This window comes from Sander lucioperca, chromosome 6 (assembly GCF_008315115.2).
Source record: "Sander lucioperca isolate FBNREF2018 chromosome 6, SLUC_FBN_1.2, whole genome shotgun sequence".
NCBI classification, from domain to species: Eukaryota; Metazoa; Chordata; class Actinopteri; order Perciformes; family Percidae; genus Sander; species Sander lucioperca.
In genome coordinates, this window is record NC_050178.1 from 19,554,289 (window position 1) to 19,581,650 (window position 27,362).

Consider the following 27,362-nt stretch of genomic DNA (forward strand, 5'->3'; position numbering starts at 1 on the left):
CAGGCGTAAGAATCGGTGGCACAATTGACCTGTTTTATATAAAAGGTCAAGTAAAATTTTGGCAAGTGCATTATTTAAAAAAGTTCACTGAAATTTAAAACCTTACTCACAACATTGAACATTGTGTACTAGGAAAGGATTATGTGTTGTAACCAGTAGGCAGTACAGGGGGTACAGACCTGGTTTGTTTTGTTCACCCCCGCAACTAGCAAATCGCCACATGAACAACTCTTTTGGTTCAGTATTTTTTAATACCCCCTTAGCTTTATAGTTCAAAAAATAGTATACATTCAAGACAAAACTGACAGGAGGGCGGGACTTAGAGAAAAAGTCGTAATTACAAATCTGTCTGCTACTTTAGCACTACGGACTGCAACGTGTATTTATCAATACACAGTTAGGCTGCTGATATTTCAGAGCCATGGTTGGGCCGTAGATTCTAACTTGCACAAACCTCAGTTAGATAATGGATCAATGAGTCAGGCAGACTATACTAACATATTCAACTAAACAACCCCTCTGCCCCTGCAAATTTGAAAGGTTAACAAAGGGCATGCATTTTGGTCATTTTGCCAACTACGGGATAGTAGTCCCCTTCAGTCCCCTCAAATCGCCTACTGGTTATATTTTATGAGAATAATGGGGAGGAAAGAGTACAAGCCCATACAGAGCCTGTACGAGCAAGTAGTCAGGAAACAAGCGGAAAAAAATACTGCAGACTCTCAACACCCTGTCTTTCCTGAGTATGAACTGAGAAAATTCCATATGCCAAGATGTAAAACAAATAAACTTATCTAGTTATCGTTTATCCCAACCTCTATCAAGCTGCTGAACTCCAATGGTAAATCTTAGCACAACAGAGCAAATTGCAATAAATTCACCAGCACTTTTTGCACAAAGCACTTTAATTCTCAAAGTCACTTTTTAAGAGGTAGTATTGTCTGTACATCATGTGTCCTTCCTTTATGTCCTAAGATGTCTTTTGTTGATCTTATGCGGATTTTATGTTGATTTCATGTTGATTTTAGAATAGTTTCTCTGTTACAAGTTTGTATTGTGAAGCAACAGATTGTAGCACTATGCCCAAGATAAATTTCCCCTTGGGGAAAATAAAGTGTATTCTATTCTATTGTATAACTAATATACAATAGAAATAGTGGTTGTTCACATCTTCAAACCTCTAAACTACAATATCATATTATACGTTTTTTATTCACAAGGGTTTTGACGAACCTTTTCCGTGCAAATTTAGCAACACCGCTGCTTCAAGATCATTAGTGATTTGTAACATTCACAGTTTGGACCTGCACAGTGAAGTCAAGTTCTCTACTTGGCAATTCTGTCAAAGCATTGCAGGGTTAAGTGCATCACATAAAAGCAGCTCTGCATTGGTAATCCTTGTTCTTAACCAAATTACAGTGTACTAAATGTCATGTCTCTCCCTCCCTCTGTTTTCCAGGTGCAGTACCAGTATGTGTTTAACCAGCAGGAGTTTGCAGCGGAGGAGTTGATCCAGACCTCGTCACATTACACCCTGAGGGGGCTGAGGCCCTTTGTCACTGTCAGACTGCGGCTGGTCCTGGCCAACCCCGAGGGCAGCAAAGAGAGCGAGGAGATAGTCAAACAGACAGAGGAGGATGGTGAGTGAAAAAAAAACAAACACCATTTGTAAAAATGTATTTATACGGATGAGGATTAGGGCCTGAGGAGTTTTGAGTTTAAAGTCAGAATTCTGACAATAAATTCAGACTTCTGAGAAAAAAAGTCAAAATTTAGCAAATTAATTCTAAACTCAAAATTCTGGCTTTAAAGTCAGAACTCAAATACATTTGTTTCACATTGGCCGTGATCCTCTTCGGTGTATTTAAATGTTTCCGCTATAGATAATGAGATTCTTATTTACCAGCAAAGTGCATACAGTATTGATTGAACCTAAACCCAGTCAGTTCATGACAGATATACTGTATACTCCAGACAGAGACCCTGTGGCTCACAGAAAATAATTCATTTTACATTTCTGACCGCAGCAACAGCAGTTTATTTAGAATGAACACAAGGCGATCTGGCCACCGACGGAATCTCTGACTTCTCCAACAGAAAATACAAAATCAGAGTCCAACCCACACAGGTGGTTTTAGAAACTGCTGTGCAGCAACATTGGAGCAATAATTATTTAGCACTGCACATGGAGACAAAAAAAACCTTAATTAATGTTAATTTTAGATTTTAGGAAAAAAGGTAGTGAGACCGTGTCACATGTAAACATTACATTTAAATCATTGTATTTACATGTTAGGTAGGATCAATGTATCAATATATTGCAGCTCAGAAAACAGCTCCTCACATTTGTTGTTAGTTATTATAACCAGAGTTAACCTGGATGATTGGGTGTTCCTCCTATTAGAAAAAATGTCACTCTGATTATTGCCATTATCTATTTGAAGTTTCTGTTGAGACCCCAAACCTGCAATATTACAAATGTTTATGATTAACGCCAAATGAAAACAGAGAAATGGTTGCTTATACTGTGGGGAGACACAACGACTCACCCATCTCTGCTGCTCTAGAGAGTTTCTTGGCCTCTTATTTCTGTATTGTTTTTTGTCTTGAGAAACAATTCAGTCTCAGCCTCAGAACTTCTCAATAAACCCTGGTGACAGCTGTTTCCACATAAATAGCTTAGATAATTATACTACCTGCCCACCATCAAACAGCCAGATAAACTTAGTAACACTCTGGTGAAGGAGGTGGAAAATCCAGCAGTTAAGAGCCATATTTTGCTTTTTGGAATTGGTGGAGACCAAACCAGAGCTAAAAGTAGACCAAATATTGGGCATACTTTCGTCAGGTAGCCAGACAGATGACTCCAGATGAATAATAATGTTGCTCTTGGGCATATAAGTAAGTCATTGTTTCCTTACACACCAGAAAACATTTCAAAGCAAATGGTATGGTGTTTGATGTGTATCATGTTTTGACACTTTTCTACCCTCTGGTGTTGAGAAAATTGAATAATGCAACTTTAACTGACTAACTGACTAAGCCACACTGCCTTAGGAGAACACGATAGCATTTAGAGACACATTCAATCTATAATCCCTGGACCACAAGTTTGATCCTTGCAACATTCAAAACTGCACCAATCAACAGCCGTGTCTTATCACTGTGCCCTTCAGCAGGAAAAACTACACAGGATGTACGGACATACTTTATTAATGCCTCAAATATAAATGTACCCTAAGAGTTTGAAATATTTCAAAACAACATTTTAAACTGCTGTTTCCCTTCCAGAGGGCTTCCATGTTCTACTAATTCAGAACAGTGTGTTTTGCCCCAGCCACTACGACTAATAATTCATTGATGCTTCAAATTTTTTGTTTCCAACAACATGCCTGCGATAAGCTGCAATAGCTCAAATCCATTAGAGCAATGCCTGATAAGCAGGATAAAAAAAAAAAACATTGTTCTAATGATCCCAAATCTCTCATCTCTTTCCCATCCTCCTCAGGGCTCGCTGTTCTTCTCCTGATCTCATAACTAATATCCTCTGAATTTAGCTTAGGGGGAACATCACATCGCAGCCTGAAATTTACTAGCTTGAACACACACATGCGGAACGTTGTCTGAAGCCTTTAAAAAGACTTATCATGACTGGGGAGAAGCAATCGCTCTGGGGGAAGGAAGAAAAAAGGCCTTAATTGTTTTGTTCTTAATTGTTTTTTATTTAACCATCGTTAATCTCCTGGTTGTAATTCAGTAATTAGGGAACGGAACAGCAATTGTTCACACGGAGGCTAATTGCTGTTTGTACGGTAATGGCTTTACAGCTTTTGCTTTGCAGCTCCTGCAAATGAAGCAGCTACACACGCACGCATGCACACATGCACACACACACACACACACACACACACACACACACACACACACACACACACACACACACACACACACGGCTTTCCCCTTACTTTTTAATGTTTATAAAGAAATCGAAATTTACTTTGACCTATGTGAAAGGGCAAAATGAGGGATTTGCAATTAAGATATAAAATTACTTTTCTCTCACACACAGGACTAATCGTCCCTAGATTATAACAGTAATCTCAGAAAGAGAGCGTCTCATGTTTTAATCATATCCTTTAATCATAAATTGTTTTGCCTACTGGAAGCTGCCCATTCAAAATTTACAACATATGAACACACACACTCACACTCAAACATGCACACACACATACACACACACACGCACACACACACACACACACACACACACACACACACGCGCACACACACGCACATGCCCACACACGACACACATTCTCCGTTTTCCTCTAGTTGTCCATCCGTTCATAAACAAAAAACAATTTGCACAAACACACACACACACACACACACACAGTCACACACACACAGTCACGTTAAGTCACAAACGCTTTGACTGTCTCACTGTGAGGCATCCAGCATTGTTAATTTGTCACATCCATTAATGTAGAAAATTGTGCGTCCATGGTGCTCAGGAGTGTTTACTCTAGAAACCAATTGCCTCAGTTCCGCTACGTGCCGCTACAGTGCTAATTTCCTACAGTGTGTTTACAAAGCTCAAATGTCCAAAGAAATTAAAAGTCAGAAAGTTAAAATTGCTACATGAGATGTGAAGATCATTGAGAAGTTCTACTCCCAAACGTGTCACAGGTGGAGGTGAGAAATGTTCTTAGTCAGAGTATAAACAGTGTGAACCTGCACAGTCACACATGAACACAAAGATGGAAGAGCCAACCTGTTCTCACTCCTAACTCATCAAATCCTGACGCTTGGTCAGTGATTCTCAGCGTCAGATACAGACGCAAAAATCACCCTTTAGTGTCTGTATGGAACGCACCGGGCAGAGCAGCAGCTCGACCGCGGCGCTGTCAGATGACGTAGTATTAAGAGAGACAACGGTAGTGAGTAGTATGACAGACTGAAAATCCGCATAAGGAGGTAGGTTGTGGTGGTGGATGGGTCAAACAACACAGGACTTACACCCGACCGGGGTTTGTGTCCCGTTCTTGTCCCGCCTGTCACTGAAACGTACATTTTGTAACCCCACCCAACATCTTTTCCTAACCATAACTAAGTGGTTATACCCTGCTCATTTAAAAAATGACACCAAATCGATCCCAAACCAGAGCGTCAAAAAGTGACGCCAAGGGGTCCCGCCCCAGCGTGTTGAAAAATGTACCAGAGCGTCAAATATCACCACTGATGGGATTACGTTGGAATTAGTTGAAAGCCCCCTGAGTCTGACTGAGACGCTAAAAGAGACTTTTTGCATCAGTAACTAACGCCAAAACCCCCTGACCAAGCGTTGGTTTTTGACGTGCTGGGATTGAGACTGTGTTGCAACAGCACAAAGATTTTCAAATGCTTACGAAAATACTCGAGAAATAATAGTTGTCTGTTAAATTTAAAGGCTTAATACTTTGAGGCTGGAGTTTAGCCTGAATATATTAGTTATATTAGAGTATATTGAGCCTGTATATTTATCCATCTTCATGTTTGTTTTTCTATTCCGTTCTCCATTTACCTCCAGTTGTCCATCCGCTCATAATGACAAAAGACAATTTGCAGCCAGAAAACACGCCGCAAGCACACACACACACACACACACACACACACACACACACACACACACACACAAAGCGACTTGCCTCAGAGACAAATGTCATGTCCACTCACTGTACACACCAGCCTATTAACCTAACCATGAAACACCTATTTGTCAGGTTGTTGTCAGGCCTCTTATTTATCAAATATTAGCTAGAGGAAGTCAGTGTAGCTGTCTAAGCTCTTCAGCACACACCTCAGCCAACCTTTTCCCTCTAAGAATGATGTTACACAACTCTTTTGCCCTAGCAAACTGTGTTCTAAGGGCAACGCAATGCCCTTCTAGCTTCCTTTTTTAGTTTTTTTGAATCAATGTATCAACAAACGATAAACCCCCACACGAAAGTTTCTAGTTAAACTGATCATCTCCCACTCAGTGAATAGGGGGCATGCTGGCTCACAGGGATGGCTTACAAAGCAAAGAAAAGTCATCAATATTATCAGTTGTTAAATTGTCAGCCATGAGTGGGGTTTGAAGATAAGAATTGCTGTGAAAACCTGAACAAATCCCCCGAAGCTGCCTCTGGACTCATAATGTGTCCTCAAAAAGTGATTCTAACTTTAAGGTGCCCTGTGGCGTTTAAACTAGTGGTATGCTATACTGCAATATTTGGTATAGCGCCTTTCATACACAGAGTGCAGCTCAAAGCGCTTTACATCCAAAACATTCAACACAACTCTCGCAGGAGCACATTTAAAGCACGCAAACAGTATATTTGCACTGTTGCACTGGTATTTTGCTTATTAGTTGACTGAATAATAATAATAATCACATACATAACATAACATAGCAGGGACAGATACAGCATGACATGAAGGAGAGGAGAGGGAAAAAAAAAAGCAACTCTCAGACTATCCTCATAAAGATAAGAACAGTGTGGGAACAGGAAAAAACACCTCAGCACATAGCACACAAGCAGTACATTTGCACTGCTGAACATAACATAACATAACATAAATATCGATCCGATACCAAGTATATACAGGGCCAGTATCACAGATACGATACCGATACCTTTTAATAATTAAGGAGGATTTTTGTGATTTTACATTTGGATATCAATACGTTAAAACCAAGTACAGAATTTTCATATGCTTGCATAAATGTGTTACCACTGTATCTTACAGCCTTTTTACAAATTATACAGCTTGCCGTCATTTTCGGCATGAAAATCTAGCCACACGGCACTCCTCTTCCTCTCTGCCGTTCTTCAGCTCCGTTCCTGTCCTGCTTGTGTGTCTTGTGTGCCTGGCTGCTTGCTTGCTTGTTTGCCTGGCACCGCTGAGTCACATGACGGTACAACATCAAATCACAAGAGGGGGGAGGAGGAGCAAAGTGTGCCTGCTCCGCTGTTGCGACAGGAGCGGTACTTTTAAAGCAGCGGTACTTACACAGACACAGACAGCCAGGTCACCTCTTTGATGAAACCACAGAGGTGCACACTGGAGAGAAACTGAAACTAAAGTATTGATCTTATTACAATGATATTGATCAATATCAATACCAACGTTGGTATTGATATTATCGATATTTGGATCGATCCGCCCACCAATAGTTTAAATAAAGTAAACTTAAGTTAGTATTTAGGGTAATTCACCAAAACACATTGCGTCAATCCAACAAATATGTTGAATGCATTTCCTCTTATAAAAAAAGCCTTTTTAAAGACCCAGGAGTAGCTAGCAGCACAGAGTGGTGACCTAAATATTGTTCAATATTATGCCTTTGAATTTTACAGCTGTCACACAGTGCCTGCCATTCTCTTACATGTCTATACATCCTCTACTTAGTGAATAGGGAATGGTAAATTGGTGATCTGATTGAGTTTGTGATTGGATAACATTAGCATGTTTGTTAACCAATTCAGCTATTAACAAAAAAAAATTTGGGGAAAAAAGTATTTGGGCTATTTTGCTTCCATGACGTGTCTTCTTTCAGAAAACATCTAAAATACACCTTTATACACTACTACTATTTGCCTGTAGATTTGACCTAAATTCACCAAAGATTAGCATTAGATAGTGCCACATTTGCATATTTCAATATTAGTTCAACACTATTTCAGAAAACTTGTAATACAAAGTTCATGGTTGGTTAAAAAGTTTTACCCTATTCACCTGTAGTGTCTTGCAAAATGTATGGCATTTTATAATCCATATCTTTACAGAATGTTTTCTTAAAATTAGTTTGTTCTAATACTCCACGTAGTAGTCGCAAAATTTGCAGTTACATCCCTATCTATATTCTGAAGCTTTTTACATTGGGATTCTTCCATATATTATTCATAGCTGGATTTATACAACATTTTCTACCTAAAAACATGGCAAAAATATATATTTTTCATGGCTGTTGACGGTACTTTCTTATTTATGGAGTGATGGAAAGAGATATCCAAAATTCCCTCTGTAAAAACCTTTGACGCTAATAAGTCAACAAAATTAAACAAGAATTTTGAACCTGGCTTTATCCCATGTTCACATTTCTGTTCTGGAAACGAATGCATATTTAATAAGATAATGCATCGTTTGCATACTTAAACATACAATATCAGAAAACTTGTAATACAGAAAAATATTGTCTCAATGTAAGTAATGAACTGGGTGAGGTTTCATGGTGATATCTATCAGTTAAAATAGTTTCCCTGTTCACCTGCAGTGTCTCCCCTTAAGTCACTGTCTGGCTTTCATGTCCATGTTCCAGAGAATTAATGATGCTACGAAACACTAAAATGGAACTATTACAAATTGGTTTCACTTACAATAAAGTAAAGAAAAAAAAGAAAGGTCAATGTTGTTTCAAAACAGCAGTAAAAATATTATGTTGTATATGTTGTTGCAACGTGTTAGGGTTAGTTTAGCCGACAAAAGGTGACTGTCCTGCGGATCGGGGTTTGGATTAAAACACCGATCCCCTTAAGTAGTACTCCCGGGACACAAACACCTGTTCCCTGGGTAAATGTCTTGTGTTTTTTCCCTTGACTTCTCTGGGACATGAACTCTGCTCCCCCACTTGAAAGCCCTGTGTTTTAGGACCCAGACCTCTTCGTGCTCTTATACAGCAGCAGTCATTGTAGTGCATACGGTAATAAATAAGTTGAATAGATAGGAATTACAGTGCATTTCTTTTCGTATCCATATGTAGGAATTGTTCATGAGAGAACAGCCTCGTTGTTGCTACCACTTCTGATAATAATGGCTCCATTCATGTTGTTTTTATCAGGTCCTTGCAGTGGTTAAGAACTTTTCAAAGTCAAACAGCAGATATTAAGTATTAAAATATTGATCTAAAATCCCCATGTTTGTGACATGTTTGTATCCTTATGAATACCCCCATTCCCATTAAAAATAGTCTCCTCACTCAAAGGACAATCACAGTCATTGAGATTTAATCATCTTTTTATCTTCAGAGGACTGGGTCTTTTCTAAGATCACATTAGAAGAGAAACAACAATCAGAGCCATCAGCTTTTGTTATTTTTCTGTTTTTCTTAATCAACAGCTGTCACTTTACAAAAAGGCAATTCATCAAAGTGCATTCAGTTGTAAAATGGCACTTATTATTTATGTCCTTTTAATTATTTTAACCGTGTATTTGGTATATCAAGGATCATAGAATGTTTTCAACATATAAAGGACCAAGTCATGTTTTATCTGAAGAAAAGATAAAAAAATTAAAAAGATTCAGCAACATGAAACAAGTCTTGTTCGTACTGCTCTGTGGTTTGCTGCTCATGGAATCTGGTTCAGGTTAACGGCTTCAAAAGAGCTTTTCATCCTAACATTTCAAAGAATGTGCATGTGTAACTTTTACAAGCCTGTTGTATAGCAACACCATGTTTGTTGTCGCATACTGTTTATGGAGATGACACCGTGATATTTTAATGTTAAAAGAAATATTTGTAACATGTTAAATACAAGGCATTTCACTCACATATACCATCTGCTTTTTGGAAAAAAAAACTTTTTTCTTACAATACACCTGCTCACACTCTTGAAAGCAAACATGCCCTCTTTCCTTTAAAAACAAGGTAAATACAGTATGGTCTGAATTCATAACAACTAATACATATCTGCCATGTAATCCTTATATCACCAAGAGTAATTTAATCGTAATCCAGTCCAGCCTCTGCTAGTAATTCCTGGCCGCTTGCTTTTCATCAAGATGTGTTTATTTGTTCCGAGGGAGGATTAACCTCTACAGAGATGAAATCTTGAACAACATGAAGACTGGCTTTGTGAACAGATTGATATAGTGTGGATTACTCCATGTTTTCATGTGAACATGAAACTTAATGAGCTGTTCCATCCCAAAGAAAAGAAATGCCATTTTTACAAAATGACTGATGACACTAAATTAGTCAATAAGTCAATGATGGGGATTTTTTTTTATAGACAATGGCAAATATACTGACAAACTTTAGATTTTTTTTTTCAGACAGGGTCTTTTTCTTCATTAACATAGAGGACTTTCAAGCCAGAGAGCGGAGTTCACTTCCCGGGGAAAATTAAAGCCTTTCACCCAGGAAATGCGTGTTCCTTAGGAGTGTTTTAATCCAAACCACGATATTTTTCCTAATTTTAACTAGTCGTTTTGGTGCCTCATCTTAACTTTCGTCTCGGCAAAACGGTCATATTTTGTGGACTAAATTTAACTGTAATGTCCGCCGAAACGACTGGCAGCTCGCGGTGCTCTGTACCCGGCTCAAAGTCACCTATTTTTGGGTAACTGAACCACCAACTACCGCTGATACGACGGAGGTCTGTAGCCGGCGTCACGAAGCTCTGTTGCATGTTTGCTAACCAATTCAATTCAACTATTAATGGGACACTACAGGCAAAAACATAATTTTTTTAATTTTGAGGTTTTGGGCTATTCTGCTTCCATGATGTGTCTTCTTTCAGACTACTATATACAAAACATCTAAAATACACCTTTATACACTACTACTATTTGCCTGTAGATTTTACGTAAATTCACCATATTTTGTGGACTAAATTAAACCGCAATGTCCGCCAAAACGACCGGCAGCTCGCGGTGCTTTGTACCAGGCTGAAGTCACCTATTTTCTGGTAACTGAACCAGCAGCTACCGCTGATACGACAGAGGTCTGTAGCCGGCGTCACAAAGCTCTGAAGCGGCTTAAACAACTAGCACCCAGGAGACCACGGTTCAAGTCACGTTTGAAAATGAAAGTTAACGGTGAGTTTGTTTTAACTTTACAGAACAATGCAACGCCAGAAGTTAAGTAAGTAAGTAACTTTTCTGAAGTTAAGTAACTTCTAATTTTAACCCCAACAACAATGTTTTTCTAAACTTAACTATGTAGTTTTGATGCCTAAACATATCCACGTCGTTTTTGTGACTAAACCTAACCAAACTCCGACCGTTACACAACATTAATGACGTGTTCAAAACCACAACTGTTACATTCTCTGGTTTAGATATTAGGAATGAAAACGCTCCTGTGGGTCGGATTAGAGAGTAGGGAAAAAACAACCTATATCGTCCTATTGGTTTGGAGGACTGGTTGGAGATTTGTAAAGATGACATATTTGCATTTTTACTTTAAAACTGGTTTAAAACACACTAATACTGGTGTCATGACAATTTTGAGACTTACGTATAAGTGTCACGGGCCAGAAAAGCGGATGGTAACATGAAATTTTGCTGAACTACCACCAAGCTGATGCTGGATATTCACTTCTATCTTGATTACACACAGTGCAATGATCCCCAACATCACTAACAAGCAACACTTTTAAATTAGCATTTTGCTCGCAAGTAGCTGCTACAAATCTCTAAACACTTACAAAGAATGAAAGTCAAAATTTCCATATAAACAACCAGTCTGTTGCTTATTATAATAAAAAAAACATGGATAGGGGCCGATAGACCGAGCAAAGCATGCCAGCAAAGACCATTTGAATTGAACTGAGGATTGCAAGAGAGTGAGACAGAGAGAGGGGTTAGGAGAAAATGACAGACACATATAGGTGAGAGAGAGAGAGAGAGAGAGAGAGAGAGAGAGCAGCAGGCCGTTCATTGTACAGCGCGGTGGAAGTTAATTAAGTTATGATTAATGTGTTACAGCTGCCGTTATCTTTTCAATGAAGCCTTGTGTCTCGGCCCCCAAGGTGCACAGGAAAACACACACACACACACACACACACACACACACACACACACACACACACACACATATACGCAGAGAGAGAGACACACATACATGTACATACCCTCAGTGGAGGCACAGGTACGTCGTGTGAATCAGTCATGATGCACAAGTCACGTCCATGCTGGAAAGCAGCATGCAGATGTCGTGGTGCACACTGTGAGTCATAGAAGGCTTTCGCACATGCATTTGCACACACAGACCCACACAAAGGCAGCACCCAGATATCCAGGTAGACATTGTGCATCATAAAAGATTAAAGTACACACACACACGCACACACACAAACGTGAGTGATAAGGTTTTGAATAAAAATGACAGCATCTAATTGCGTTTCTTTGTTAGGGTAATTTGATACGCTCCACAGGTTGGGGCCTTAATCAACACCTTGGAATTATTAATCTAAATATTCTTCTGTCAGACTTTTCTGACACTCTGCTGCTATTGTGTGTGTGTGTGTGTGTGTGTGTGTGTGTGTGTGTGTGTGTGTGTGTGTGTCTTCATGTGGGGATGTTGACCCTTGACTTGTTCGTCCGAGGAAGTTTTTCCATAATGGCCTTATTTCAAGTATGTAATGGATAAACACACTATGTTTTGCAGTTGACAAGCTTCTTCAAGTGTCATTCATTTTATGGACAACCAAAATGTACCAAATATGAATAGAAAGTACTTGTCGTAGAAAAAACTTCGTACTTTTCATCATTTAGGTATATTATAATTAGCTCTATTATTGGCTGTATTCATCTTTGTGTTTGTGCTATTGCTGCGTGAAACCTTGCTCTTAAGAATGGTCTGTAATATCCAATATCCTTCATCAGTGCTGCAGCTATTCTTGGTCCGCTTGACCTGACCTCCTAAAGGAGTTGCTATCGGAACCCTACAGAAACGTCCGGGGTGAACGCCAAACCCCTGTGATTGGTGGAGGAAAGGGTGGACGACTTGTATATAAGACTCAGACACTCTCTAAACAACTTTGAGTTGACTCTGCAGAATTAACTCAGATATCTAATGAAAGATCTTATTGTTCCATTTCGTAGGATATCATACAAATTGTTGTGCATACGTTTTCATACGGTTGGATGGTATGGATTACTCTGAGAATGTTGTCAGGGGGTCTGAGGCTAGAAGGCTGGTTTGCAAAACAAGAGGACAGTGATTTGTAAGTAACAGTGCAGGTTTCCAATTAAAGCCTGTGCTATCCAAAAGAAATGGTCCCTTCTCAGCATGATGCTTTGAAACTTGAAGCCAGGCTATGTCACAGTTCCATTGCTTGAAAAATGGCAGGAGGGCTCTGAAAGTCCCCACAGCAGAGGCCGTCCCAAACCTCCTTGATGTTTTGAAGAAAGATGGATAATGTTCTCAAGTGTAAATGGAAATGCTGTGGCGCATCCGTCTTTTTTTGTTATATTCAATTTGTGGCTGTAAAACGGCTGAACGTTCACTATGTTCTCACTTGATGCGCATCAGACAATGAGCTTTGAAAGCTTCCTGCCTCTGTCAGACTCGTTTGTGTGTTACATTGCCCACATTTACTGCAGTTGACGCTCTCATCCACAATGACTTACATTGAGTGCAGAATAAACCTAACTTCCTACATCACCAAAATGACGCACAGCCCGTAGCAAACAGATTAAATGTCAGATATCACACATGGTAGAAAATATCCCTGAGAGTGCCGAATGATCATGAAGAGTAGGAGTAAAGTGAGGAACAAATATAAGAAGTGAGAGGGAGAGGCACACAAAACACACACACACACACACACACAAAAACACACATTCATTTTAACACGTTGCAGTCAGGTGTCCCTCCTGGCGCTGTCTGTCTCCTTCTCCCTAACATTTACAACAATTCACACTTGTATCTCAGTAAGCACTATTGTGTTCTTGCGTCTAGTGTTTTATGTGCATGTGTTTGCGAATGTGTCTGTGTGTAACTGTGTGTGTGGGTCTGTTTTTGTGTGTAACATAACGTGGTGTTTGACAGCATCATTCCCTGACAAGGTGTCAGACACTTCTTCATAAAAATGTGTGAAAGCTTGTCTCATCCTAGGTTTTACTATAATGAGTCAAGGTTCTGTAGTAAACCTGTGTGCACCTCGCTGTGTAGTTGACAGGAGAGATGTGCAGCACTCTGACTGCTCAGTATAACCCTACAGGCAGGTACTAACCTTTCCTCAAGTCTGCCTGCCAGTGGTTTGCGAAGTGATGTCTTCAGGATGCTGTACAGTACATATCTATAAACATGGACAGCTGCTTTTCATAGGTTTTGGGACAGTGACACTTATTTTCCTACTTATTTTAAATTCTGACGCTTGGTGATCAGCGTCAGATACCGACGCATAAATCACCCTTTAGCGACGTTATGGAACGCACCGGGCAGAGCAGCAGCTCGACCGCGGCGCTGTAAGATAACGTAGTATTAAGAACTACAACGGTAGCGAGTAGTATGAAAGATTGAAAATCTGCGTAAGGGGCAGGCTGGAGTGGTGGATGGGTCAAACAACGCAGGACTTTCACCCAGGAGACCTGGGTTCGTACCCCGTTTTTGTCCAGCGTGTCACTGAAACGTAAATTTTTTTAAACCCACCAACGATCGTTCCCTAACCATAACTAAGTGGTTTTACCCTGCACGTTGAAAAATGACGCCAAATTGGTCCAGACCCAGAGCGTCAAATATCGGCGTTGTTTGGAATTCTGGAATTGAGCTAAACATTTACCAATTTTGGTGCTTTTATCACAAAATGAACAATAGGTTAACTATGCCGCCCAACTATATAGTACTATTTTGAACAGCATCACATTCAAGCTTGATGTTGACACTTTAATCTCAAAGTCATTGTTTCATTCCCAGTCTAATGTGCTTGATTAAAGAGCTGGCGCAACAGAAAAAAAAACGGTCACCGTTCAAAGTGCTCACAACGTGCACTGAGCCTCCCTAAAATGGAAATCGGAGCATCTAGACATCAGGTGAAAGTTTTCCCGTGACAGAAGACAGTTGGTCCATTGACATTGAATTAGTAATTGACTTTGGGAGGTAATAGACTTTTCGTTTGAGGCATTCCATCCAAATGAGTGTGATTTAAAGGTAGGGTTCCCAGCGGTGCGTTAGGAAATGTGCCCATAGCTCAAGAAAAATCACCATGGCTGCTGTCATTTTAGTCTCAGCAGTTGTTGCATTATTCACCGTCTACAATATTCATCTCTACATGACATCATTACAGCTCGTCTGTCTCCTGTTCGACAAATCACAGCTGAGCTGCTCAATATTGCAGCAATACCTATAAGACGAAACTCACAGCTAAACTGAGATGTGGTCTTCAAAACGCTGATTAGGAACCCGGCAGAGGCTCTGATCATTTTCTCGCTGCTTCATCAGGGAATGACATTAAGCACACAACAATTATCCACAACATTTTCATGTAATCGAATGACTGATGAGCACGGCACCAGCTAAACTTAAAGTGTGTTCACGATAAAAGAGAAGTGCACTATTAAGTGTCACATTAAATATCTGTTTCCTCAGCTACATTTCTTATAACCAACAGTCTTTGTTTGATGGAAATCTTTGTTCAACCTTTTTTCAGAAAGTAGCCTGATATATCTAAAAGAGACTTTGGCTTTCAGAATAGAAGACATATAATGGAATACCCTATCGTACATAATTATTGAGAACATCATTCATGATAAAATTCTGGAGCGAGCAGCAGATTTCATTCTGTCTCATAAGGAAAATCTCCAAATTAGATTTTCAGCAACTTAATATTTCGGATGAGTAGGTTCCCTGCTATTTTTTCTCTCCAAACTAAGTAACAGAATTAAATGATATAAAAAAAAAAAAACTCGCACTCTCCTTTCATACTGAACTCAACTCAATATTTTGCTTCGGTGTCCACATACACACTCCTTTCTTTTATCAGAAGTAATATGTTTATGGATGTTTTTGACTGCAGGATGATGACTGTGTACACGATTTCTCTGATATGTCCATATGTCCATAGTATAGATATGTATGTATATATATATATATATATATATATATGGGTATACTTTGCTGTATTTTATTTATTTTTTATTTAATCTTTATTTAACCAGATAAGCAGATTGAGAACATATTCTCATTTGCAACGACAACCTGGCCAAGAGAAGGCATAAAATGTGCGAGACAATAGAGTCCGGATCGGGCCGAATTTTTCTGTCCGAGCCGGGCCGCGTCCGACAGAACCGTGACCGAACCCGGCCCGAGCCCGACAGGCATTAAGATATTTATGTCCGAGCCCGACACAGTTAAAATCTCATTTTTTTCTCATACTAATGATACATGTACGTTTGTGTGTGTGGAAAGCTTTTATTAAGCAACTATAGGAAGGCATTCGGAAATGTCAACAGATGAGCGCATCAGCACACACAGGGCAACGAGCGCACGTTAATAAGCTGTTTAATTTAAAATGTTCAATGTGTTAACCTTTCCTGATTGCTTCGTTTCCGACCGTGATCAGAAAACCAGGGGAGACTCGTTACCTCCAGGGCTGACGTTATAAAATGAATAACGTTGGGGTTAAAATCCCGTTTCTGGTGAGCAAATGAATGAATTTGGCTTTCAGTCTGGGGTTTATCTCAGACACCGCATACACTGTGTACAAAATTTAAACTTATTCCACCAACTCTGCTCCGGTCGCATCTACACGTCTGCTTCCTCTTTCTCTATCTCTTTTCTGCCCACTTTACACACACACTGAGCTCTCTTAAAGGAGCCGCAGCACCATTTTACAACAAATGCCTTATTGCGCCGATGTGACCGAGCCCGACCCGAACCCAACCATAATTTCTAAATATCTGTCCGAACCCGGCCCGGCCCGTCGGGTACCGTTGGGACCTGTCGGGACCCATCGGGCTCGGTTCAGGTATCCATGCCTTACGAGACAAGATAGAGTTACACATTAAATACACAGAAATAAAGACATACAAAATACATCAAAGAGTCTATGAAAAATATGGATCAAATATAAAAGACTTAATGTACTACAGAATCTACACATCTTTCATGGTGTGTTTAAGGGCTGCACCAGAGGTTGGTTTCATTGCATATATAAATCATTGTTGTACGTTGTTAGTAAAGTAGAGCATTGTAATGGCAGCAAATCATTAACACTTTTATTCCAAGATTCTAGTAAAGTTACTAATGAATGTGTTTGTGTTGAGATGTTTCGCAGCTTCCACTGGCACTTTGTACCACCGAGTTAGATTTGGCAGGACGTCTGCTTTACACTACGAAGGGAAATTGTTTGTTATCACACATCAAAATGGTCATTTTATTTCAAACTTTATAGTATTAAGTGCAGTTGTTGCCAAGACTTCAGTTGCATTCAATACAGACCTACAGCTTAAATATACTCATTTATGTCAAATTGTATTCCAATGTTGCGTGTGCTCTATGTCTCTGCAGTGCCTGGCTCAGTGCCAACGGAGTCTCTGCAGAATACGCCCTATGAAGAGAAGATCTTCATGCAGTGGAAAGCTCCAAACGAGACCAACGGGGCCATCACACTGTACGAGGTCAGTCAAAGACTTCTCACAATGATCACACTCAGTGGCAACTTTCCAAGGTTCTGGTACAGGTTATTGGTTTAAAACCATACTGGAAAGCTTCAAAGTGTGAAAATGTGGACCTAAAATATAGTGAGTGCCAGTTCATGAGGTGCAATTTGTTAAAAGTCCCATCTTGTAAAAAGTGAGATTTCCATATCTTTTTTTTTTTAATTATAAGCAGATCGAGGTACAGTATAAATGCTGTGAAAGTATCAAAAAATCTAAAATCTGTGCCTTTAAACGAGCCGTCAGTACTTCTGTATGGTTGTGATGTCACAACTATACTATATGTAGGTAGAAAGTGCCTCTATAGTGGTGTGACAATCATTCCCCGGCTGCAATGACGGCTCAGAGACGCTGAGAGCGCAGATTCAGAGGACCCAGAATCGCTGACCAATCAGAGCAGACCGGTCTTTTAGAAAGGCGCTAAAACGGAGCGTTTCAGACGGACAGTATGAAAAGACAGACAGACAGTAGGGAAAATAATGTGTTTTTTTAACATTAAAGCATGTAAGTATGTACTAGTAGAAACCCAAAATACAGGGCGCCTGGTTGAGCGTGCACCCGATGCACAAAGGCTCAGTCCTTACCGTGGTGGCCGTGGTTTCGATTCCGTCCTACGGCCCTTTGCTGCATGTCACTTCCTCTTTCTCTCCCCTTTTCCTGTCTTCAGCTGTCCTGTCAAATAAAGACCTACAATGCACAAAAAAAATGATCTTAAAAAATAAAAATAAAAATTTGAATAATAATAAAATAGTTTTAGATACAGAGATGTCCTAAAAACTCTTAATTAAGTGAAAGCAAATGAACTTTAACAGTTAACAAATGCAACTAGATAGGCTTGTCAATTTATGTTATATCCTTGTTATAATCAAGCTAACTCAAAATTTTGTAGTTGCAATTTCTGGTCCTTCTCTCATGATTGAACCTCTCTTGACTTAAAATGATGAGTTGTGATTGTCCCGATATGCGTTGACTAAACTTATGAAATTACATTTGGGTGTTTCTTAATTAAGTTGACATTTTAAATTAATATGTTTGTAAAGTAAGAAAGTTGAAGTTGAAGTTGAAATGTCTTTAATGTCCCCAAGGGGCAATTTGGTTCACAACAGGTAGCCAACACATACACATTCGCACAAAAACACATAAAAACATGAGATACTAGATAGATAAGAGCATAAATACACATGCACACTATATGCAAATAAATGAAAAAAATATGTGCTGTGACATGGTCAGGGATGGCAGATGACCTATAGTTTGTTGAGAAACCCAACAGCTGATGGTACAAATGATCTCAGGTATCTGTTAGACCTGGCAAGTTTCCGAAAGGTATACCTCCTTCCTGATGGTAGGAGGCAAAACTCAGTGAGTGTAGTAGGTGAGTGATGTTAGCCAGAATGGCCGTTGCCCTCTGCGTGGCTCTGGCCTCATACACATACCCAATGCTGCTGAGGTCATTGCCAATTATTATTATTATTATTATTATTATTAGAAAGAAGCTCACTTGATGAATACTCTTTTAATACGTCGTGGATTGAAACTATTGGGTCTTGACAGTGTGTGAAGCTAACCCGTTCTCACTCCCAACTTGTCAAATCCCGTGGCTTGGTCAGTGGCTCTCAGCGTCAGATACCGACGTAAAAATCATCTTTTAGAGTCTGTAAGGTGACGTAGTTTTAAGAGCAACAACGACAGCGGGTAGTACGAGAGACCCCAAATCTGTCTAAGGAGGTTGGTTGGGGTTTGTGTCCCGTGTGTCACTGAAACGTACATTTTGTAACCCCGCCCACCATCTTTTCTTAAACCTAACTGTCCTGTTCTTGTGCTGCACGTCAGTTACACGTACGTCACAACCCAGAGCGTCAAAAAGTAACGCCAAGAGTCCCGACCAAGCTCGTCTAAAAATGACGCCAAAGGGCTACACGCTAAAGGAGACTTTTTGCATCATTAACCAACGCCAAAGGCACCTGACCAAGCGTCACTTTTTGACGCACTAGGAGTGAGACTGTCGGTGAAGCAGAGGGCTGCAGGTTTGATCCCAGGTTTGATGCTGATCTCTAACTAGAACTATGTAAAAAAATTATTAACACTTCCTAATTGGTGCTCATATCAAATTTTATGTGATCCTATCTATTTCTGGATACAACACATGTTTGTTACCATTATGACCTGCCAGCGGTGTGCAAAAGCAGGTACAGAAACTCTGTTTTTAAAATTTTAATTTTCTTTAGATATGAGCACCAGTTAAGATGTGCGTTTCAATTCTTGTGGAAGGACATAAGAAAAGTAGGGCTTGGAAAATGAAGAGAAAGTGGAAAAGAGACTTATCCCTTGACAGTCCTTGAGACAATGTTTGGGAGTGAGAGATAGATTGTGATTGTGTGTGTGTGTGTGTGTGTGTGTGTGTGTGTGTGTGTGTGTGTGTGTGTGGTTATAGGCGGTTTATTCGGGTTGAAGTTGAGTTGAGCCCTCTATCTAATGAATTATTGACCCGTTCTGTGCCTCCTGTCTGCCTCTTATATCACTGCATCAAGGAGCTACCTCACACTAAGACCTGGCAGGGCTATTAGTGTGTGTGTGTGTGTGTGTGTGTGTGTGTGTGTGTGTGTGTGTGTGTGCTTGAGTGAAAGAGGGTGAAGTACCAAGCAAAGGAATGTGTTCTTAAATCAGTTGGTGAGTTTCTGAGTGATTGTGTGAGCAAGTGATGAAAAGTGTGTGTGTGTGTGGGGAGTTAGTGAAGTTGTCAGTGATGGAGTGTGTTCTGAAGTTTCTGAATGTGTGTGTGTGAGAGGTAATGTGTGAAGTCGGGAGTGTGTGTAGCGAAAATGCGTTAGCTAGAAAGTGATATAAGTCCGTCTGTGTGTGTGTGTGTGTGTGTGTGTGTGTGTGTGTGTGTGTATGCATGCAGAGTTAAAAAAACGCCATGTGTGTAAGCCTCGGTTATTCAGGACGGAGAGGTTTTTTTTTTCACTTTCACAGTTAGAGAGTAAATGCCATAAACATATTCTTTGTAAATCTTTACAATCATTCCCCGAAAGAACCAAGCAAGCCTGTCTCATTGCATGATTCAAATTTTCTTCAAAACGTGCCATTTTCAGCGTGTAGCTTGCTAGCTCGAAGTTTGTTGTTGTTTTCTGAATGAAACGGAGTTTGAGAACGGCAACACACAGAGAGCGGAAGGTTGGGACATCTGGCGGAACATCCATCAGCGCCGGATGTGAGACAATTATCCTTGAAAACCCTGGATAATGGAAGATATCGTCGAACAAACTTCTTTGCTGAATGTGCATTTTACAGATTTCATTGCAGTTTTTCAGCTCGATTGTCGAATATATGTTGGTATGCATTTTAGCTGCACGCATTTAAGTCATCTAACACATCTTCCAACGCAAGCACACCTTTTATTGACGGCATCTTCCTCCCATCACATTGCCCAAACCCTCTGTATGTCCTAACATCAAGCTCCAGGCCCTTCTCTTTCTGAGCAGTAAAAAAGACCGCTCAGTACCATCTCTGAGATCTCCATTTGACCTGGACCAAGAGCTTGAAAAACACTCGTCGCAGTTCATAAACGTCCTGGCACCATCATCAATTTTTCATTGTTTATTGTCCCTTTCATTAATGTGAATCTAAGCTCCCTGCCCTCTTTGCCCGGCGAAAGCGGCACGACTCGGCATCATCTGTTAAACATATCAGAGCCTCGACACAATGCGCTGCTATTAGAGATAATTACTATAATTGCAGCTATTGACAGGATTAAAGGCATCATCTGCAACATCTAAAGGGGCTCTTGTTATGTCCTATCCTGCTCTGTTGTCTCTTGTGTTTTCTTTTTTTCCCCCTATTCTGTTTCCCTAGCTTTTCAGAATGGAAACCAGATGAATTACACATGGGACAATTAAAGTGGAGGGGGGGAGGGGTTGGGGGGGGGGCGATGAGATAGATTGGGTGGAGAGTTGTGAGGAGAAATAAGGAGAATGACATGAAACATGTCTCAAAGGAGCAAGCGGAAATGTGCCCGAAAGAAACATTATTCACCATATAGCATGATTACATGAATTAATTCCGTGTGCAAATATGATCACTTCATCTCTCTTGCTTCTATTACTATAATTGCAGCTAATTACAGGATTAAAGGATACATCTGGGTGAGATCTAAAAGGACCAACCCATGCCCCCGCTCACTCTCTCTCTCTTGTTCTATTCATCTGAGAAAGAATAAATGGTGTCTGGGGAAAATGTGATGGAGGGAGGAAGTGAGAAGGGTGGATGGAGGTGTGGGTGGGAGAGAGGAATACGGAGATGATTTCAAGCATTTTTGTTCTAAAATCTGCAGCAAACTACTTCAGCAATTCTGTTCTTTCTCTTCATTTCAACAAACAAACAAAAACAAACAAACCAAAAAACTTTGCAATTGCAGAAGTGACTTGTATTGATTATCATCTCTGAAATACAGACAATCCAGTCTGTAGAATTTGGATTCATCAAGCACTGCAATCTGTTGTGATTTCTTTAATAACAAGGTTCCCATTTTGGATTTAAAGTTTAAGGAATAAATTGCTATACTAAGCGAGGCTGTTGTTGTCATGAACCATTCATACATTTTGCTATGAAAAGTAATGCGCCGTAATTCGTATGTATTCCACGTATTTATCACTGTATGCCCTACAATGACTACGGCTTTATAAGAACCGCGTAGAGAGGAGGTCAGGGGGATGGATGGTTGGGTGGGTCCTAAAACAAAGGGCTTTGAAGCGGGGGACCAGAGTTCATGTCCCGGGAGAAGTTCAGGGGAAAACACAAGACTTTGAGCCAGGAAACAAGTATTTGTGTCCCAGGAGATCTACTTAATATAATATATAAAATAAAATATATATAAAATCTGGGTGGGGAAAGTGAAAGAGCAGCGCTTGTCCCTCCCCCATTACCACCACTGAGGTGCCCTTGAGCAAGGCCCTTAACCCCAACTGCTCCAGTGGAGCTGCTCAGTGGCCAGCAGATCAGACTGTGGTTGTACTGGGCAGCTTCCAGGTATGAAGGTGTAACTGTGTGAATGTGACAGGTCGTCGTCGCAAACAATCAACTTACCTGGATAAATAAAGGTTAAAAAAAAAAATCTTGTTTCTAATCTTAACTAGTCGTTTTGGTGCCTAAACGTAACTATCGTCACTGCAGGCCAGTCACCTTTTGTCGGCTTCACAACTGCAATCCTCACAGTGCCTTTTGACCGGCTTAAAGTCACCTTTTGTCGGCTAAACTTATTAGCAACAGCTGCTGGAACGACCGTCCCCTGACAGTGCTCTGTACCCGGCTCACAGTAACTCTTCTTCTTGGCTAAATTTAACTATAAAGACCGCTAAACTTAACTGTCCTGTGACCAGTCGTCAGGTGATCGGCCGGCAGTCGGCTTCATTTCGTAGGATATCATACGAACCCGTTTATGAGAATGGGTTGGATAAACATACACTTTAAATACCAGAAACATTTGGAGATCAGGCAGCTTAGACTCATTTAATGCCAGATTCTACTGTGATCTTCTTATATTGGCATGGCACATTTAATTGGCAATTAATCTGATCAGTATGTCATTCTGTGCTGACATTTAGCCCCAGTCAGAGTAGACCTTTCCACCAGCCATAACAAAATCCTTGATAAATGAGTCTATTCGACCCTCCCGCCCATTCCGGGTGGTCACTGCCAATCAGGTGGCGTATTTGTCATGCTGTAAACTTCTAATCCAAAGTAATGTGCGCGACCGGTGAATGAAGGGCAAGTAGACAAAACGGTTAATTTCAAGTCTTTCCTGCACAGAGTAGATTGGACCAAGTTTGATACAGGATTTTCACCCTGATCTTCTTAAACTGGGCAGTAGATCTTTTTAGTTGGGATGTAGCTGCATTTAGGTCTTGGATGTAGGAATTTACAATGGTTGGTTTAAAAACCAGAGGCAGAGATGCCTCATGATTGAATACAAAATAACTGCTCTCTTATAATCATTTTAATTCGAAATGTCAAACTATAATAAACTATCAATAGTACAACCAAGTGGTTTCTCTCCCATGTTAGACTTCCTGCAACCTGCCCTCTATGACCCCTCAGATAATTCACATGTATTGGCAGTTACTGTACTGAGAGGAGAAAAGCACTCAAACTCACACTGGTCATAACCTTGTCAATCCCTTCTTTGAATGCCTCATCAGACCATCATCGCAGGTCCTCTCTGTTAGCCAGCTCGCCTCCCTGCTGGTCTCTGCGGAGTTATTCCTGAACCCCTGCGAGTCTAACAGATGCTGCTGCTAACATTGATTAGAATGAAGCAGTGAGGCAAATCATGAGATCAGAGCTTTTCTGATTTGGTTTGACAAGTCAACGATTGTCATGTTTCAACCTAACCTGGAGAACACCACATCCCCAAGGTTGTAATGCTTTTGTTTCCAAATCTACTTTGTTTATAAGAATTGCCCTTCTTTGTTTTGTGTAGATAAATGGAGTTTATGTAAAATCTGAAAATCCAAAGCAGTCAGTCAGACACAGGGAGCTCAGAATTACACTAAGTCCTTCTGTCAGGTGTACTGTCTTGTGCATTTGGGTGAGTGTAGAGTAGAGAGAGTGTGGAGGCCTAAGGTCTACAGAATTGGAAAAGCTGCTATGCTATGCGAACATTTTTATATTTGTATATATATATATATATATATATATATATATATATATATATATATATATATATATATATATATATATATATATATATTAGGGCTATCAATCAATTTAAATATTTAATCTGGATTAATGGCTTGAGTGTCCTAGTTAAGTTGCTATTAATCGCAAATTGATCACGCATTATTTATCTGTTCTAAATGTACTTTAAAAGGGATATTTTTCAAGTTTTCAATACTCAAGTGATATTTGAGACTGGACTACTCCGGTGGTAACTCGACAGTACATGCAAACAACTTTAGTCTTGTGGAGAGAACCATCTGGAAGGGCTTTGAAACACAACTTCCCATTCAAAAGATCCTTTTCTTTATCCATTTCTGCTTTTTTCTGCTAGTAAGACCTGCAATTAAGTTGCATTAAACTGGGACGGATGGATGGAAATGAATGGCAGTGACTCCTTAAGCTTAACTGTACGGCTACCATAGTGGCTAACTTACCTATTAAGGTTATCTTCAATGTGTACATTATATGTTTGTTTGTTTTTCACAAATAGGCTAATTTATCTTGCTATTAAAATTCATTTTAATGTATCTTTTCAGACTTATCTTATTTTTTGAAAAAATAAACTTTCAAAACATAATTTTTTTAAACATAATTTGGAGGTCCCCCTGCACTAAGTCTGAGGACCTCTTAGGGGTCACAGACCCCCTGTTGAATATCTCTGGTTTAGAGAATATTACAAATCCGAGACAAAACTGACAGAAGAGCGGCACTGAAAGTTAAAGTTGCAATTCCAAATTCGTCTGCCACTTCAGCACCACGGACAGTGCCATGGATACATCAACACACAGCAGTTAGCTGCTGATATTTCAGAGCCATGGTCGGGGCCATAGATTCTAACTTGCACAAACCTCAATCAGATAAAGAATCAATGAGTCAGGCAGACTAGACTAACCAAATTACCTAAACATCCCCACTGCCCCTGCACTCTCTCTGCTACTAGGGGATGGAGAGGGGGGCAATATTACGAATTCCACTATGGCCACGCCAATACCCGCCCTTCAATAGCATTTATTGGCCAGGCGTCCATGCTTACGCAAGGTAACGTAACCCCATTTGTACAGGTCCTATCCCCTGACCAATCGGCTATCCTAACCATAACCACTTAACGTCAAATGCCTAACCCCAACCAATCGAGCTGCTTCGTAGGGCGGGTCTTGGTGTGGCCATAGTAGGATTCGTAATTTTGCTAGAGGGGGAGGGGGATATGATATGGCCTACTGGTCAACATGGTTTCTATAATCATAAAGGCAATCAGCCTCTACCCTTAACCAAGTAGTTATAGTTTCATAAATGTAACCACATTTGAATTACCTATTTTGTCATTTAGAAGACTTCAAAGCAGTCAACTCTCCAGCTGCTGAATATCCAGCAGCGAGACTGGGGAAAAATATAAGAATGTTTTGCTGACAAACCTTGGAGCTGTTTAATTCAACACACTAAAGGGATAGGCTACTAGTACAGTATTATTCTGTTCTTGTGTGTGAATAACTTTACTCTCCAATTCCTCTCTCCTCAAGTAGGGCCTTTAATCAATCACACAGATCAATACTGGCAAGCAGTCTGGCATTTATTTCAGTGAGTTACTGTGTTCCAAGCTGTTGATTTCTGTAGAAACAGCAGACATATATAGTTGTTACATTGTCTTCCCTTATCGCTGGTTTCTGAACAAAGGAATGATTGATTCTCATTAGGGGAGCAGCAGAGGCCTGAGGTGGTGTCGCTTCTGTTCAGTGTTTACCGGGCAATAGCAGCGGCTCAGCTCGCTTCAGTGCAAAACAGGAAGTTAAAGGCGCCGCAGAAATCCAACAGGGCATGCGACGACTCAAACATGGAAGACGGAGGTCATCAGATTTCCATGCATTCTCGAGCACTTGAAGTATCACTTAGTGCTTTTATGAGAAACTGGAATGGCCTAAAAAATACCCTGAATTTAAGGTTTGTGCAGTTGAACATATCTGTATATTTGTAATAAAACATTAGAGTGGATGAAAGTACTCCAGATTTTCACTGATTTTAAAGCTGTAAATGACCCATCTGTAATCTTTCCCAACAAAATGAATTGCAATTAAAGTCACACAATAATTGTGGTGGAATCGCCATGTTGTAATAAGATGAGACAAAGGAAAACTTAGATAACATTAGGTCATTTCTAGATCACAGGTCAGGTAGTGTATATCCATGACGTTCCACTTCCGTGATTGCTCTGTTGCCGACGGAAATTCCACCGGATGTCCCTCATTTCGTCTGGATTTCCCTCACCTTCCTCTTTCTTTGTGTTGGCAAACTCCGGTGGATTTATGAGAACTATGGTTGACTGCTCCTCAGATCTCTGCAGGGTAAATCCAGACAGCTAGCTAGACTATCTGTCCAATCTGAGTTTTCTTTTGCACGACTAAAACAACTTTTGAACGTAAACATGTTCCACCAAAACAAATTCCTTCCCGAGGCTATTTTGCAGAGGCACCGCAGCTTTTCCCGGTGCTTAGCGCCGCTGAAGACGATAGACCAGATAGCATACATCCCAGAGAGATATAGACTCAACTAGGTTTTAGGTGGGCATCTTTTGTGTTAATAAATTGGCATAACACAAACTTGACAGCTTGAGCGAGGGATATATGCATCTGGGAAGACACACAGACCCTCAGAGTTGGGAAGGCACTAAACGATAACACACCGTGGTTAAACTGTACTGCCTGCCTAATTTCTCCTCGATTGAGATTCCATTAAATGCTTGTGTGTACGTCGTCAAAGTGTCCCGAACCTTCATGTATCCAGCAGTCAAGTATCCTGAGTTTTTCTACAACATTAATGAGAGTTTGACTCACTGATGAAAATAAGCATTTCAGTTGTTTTTTTAACTGATGATCAGTGGCAATATTGGCCCATTTTACTGATGTAAAGAACAAGACATAATCAAATGTCATGGTTGTCTAGTGTGTTAGTGGTTGACCAATCAGTTTTGGAGATTCAATTTATGTTTTCTCTCTCTTGAAAGGTCAGCCAAACCCTTAGTTTACACGTGGAACACAGAATTGGCCTTTAACACTAACAGTCGCCCGGCTCTGCTGGGAAAACTGTTTACTGACAAGTAGCTTGTTTGTGGATTTGACCTCAGCTGGCTTCTTATGCCAGACTCAAAGCTTATAACGTCTACTACTGAAGGTACACACACACACACACACACACACACACACACACACACACACACACACACACACAGACACAGACAGCTACAT

The 27,362-nt window shown here is 40.2% G+C and overlaps 1 protein-coding gene across 12 annotated transcripts in view; it reads left to right on the forward strand.

Annotated features, from left to right (window-relative positions):
• ptprt (protein tyrosine phosphatase receptor type T) overlaps window positions 1–27,362 on the forward strand; it is a 447,834-nt gene that overhangs the window by 195,879 nt on the left and 224,593 nt on the right. For all 12 annotated transcript variants that reach the window (XM_036001937.1, XM_031277206.2, XM_036001938.1 and 9 more), the window contains exons 10-11: window positions 1,460–1,640; window positions 17,261–17,370. In XM_036001937.1, coding sequence (XP_035857830.1) covers window positions 1,460–1,640; window positions 17,261–17,370 — 291 coding nt within the window. The remainder of the gene's footprint in view (window positions 1–1,459; window positions 1,641–17,260; window positions 17,371–27,362) is intronic.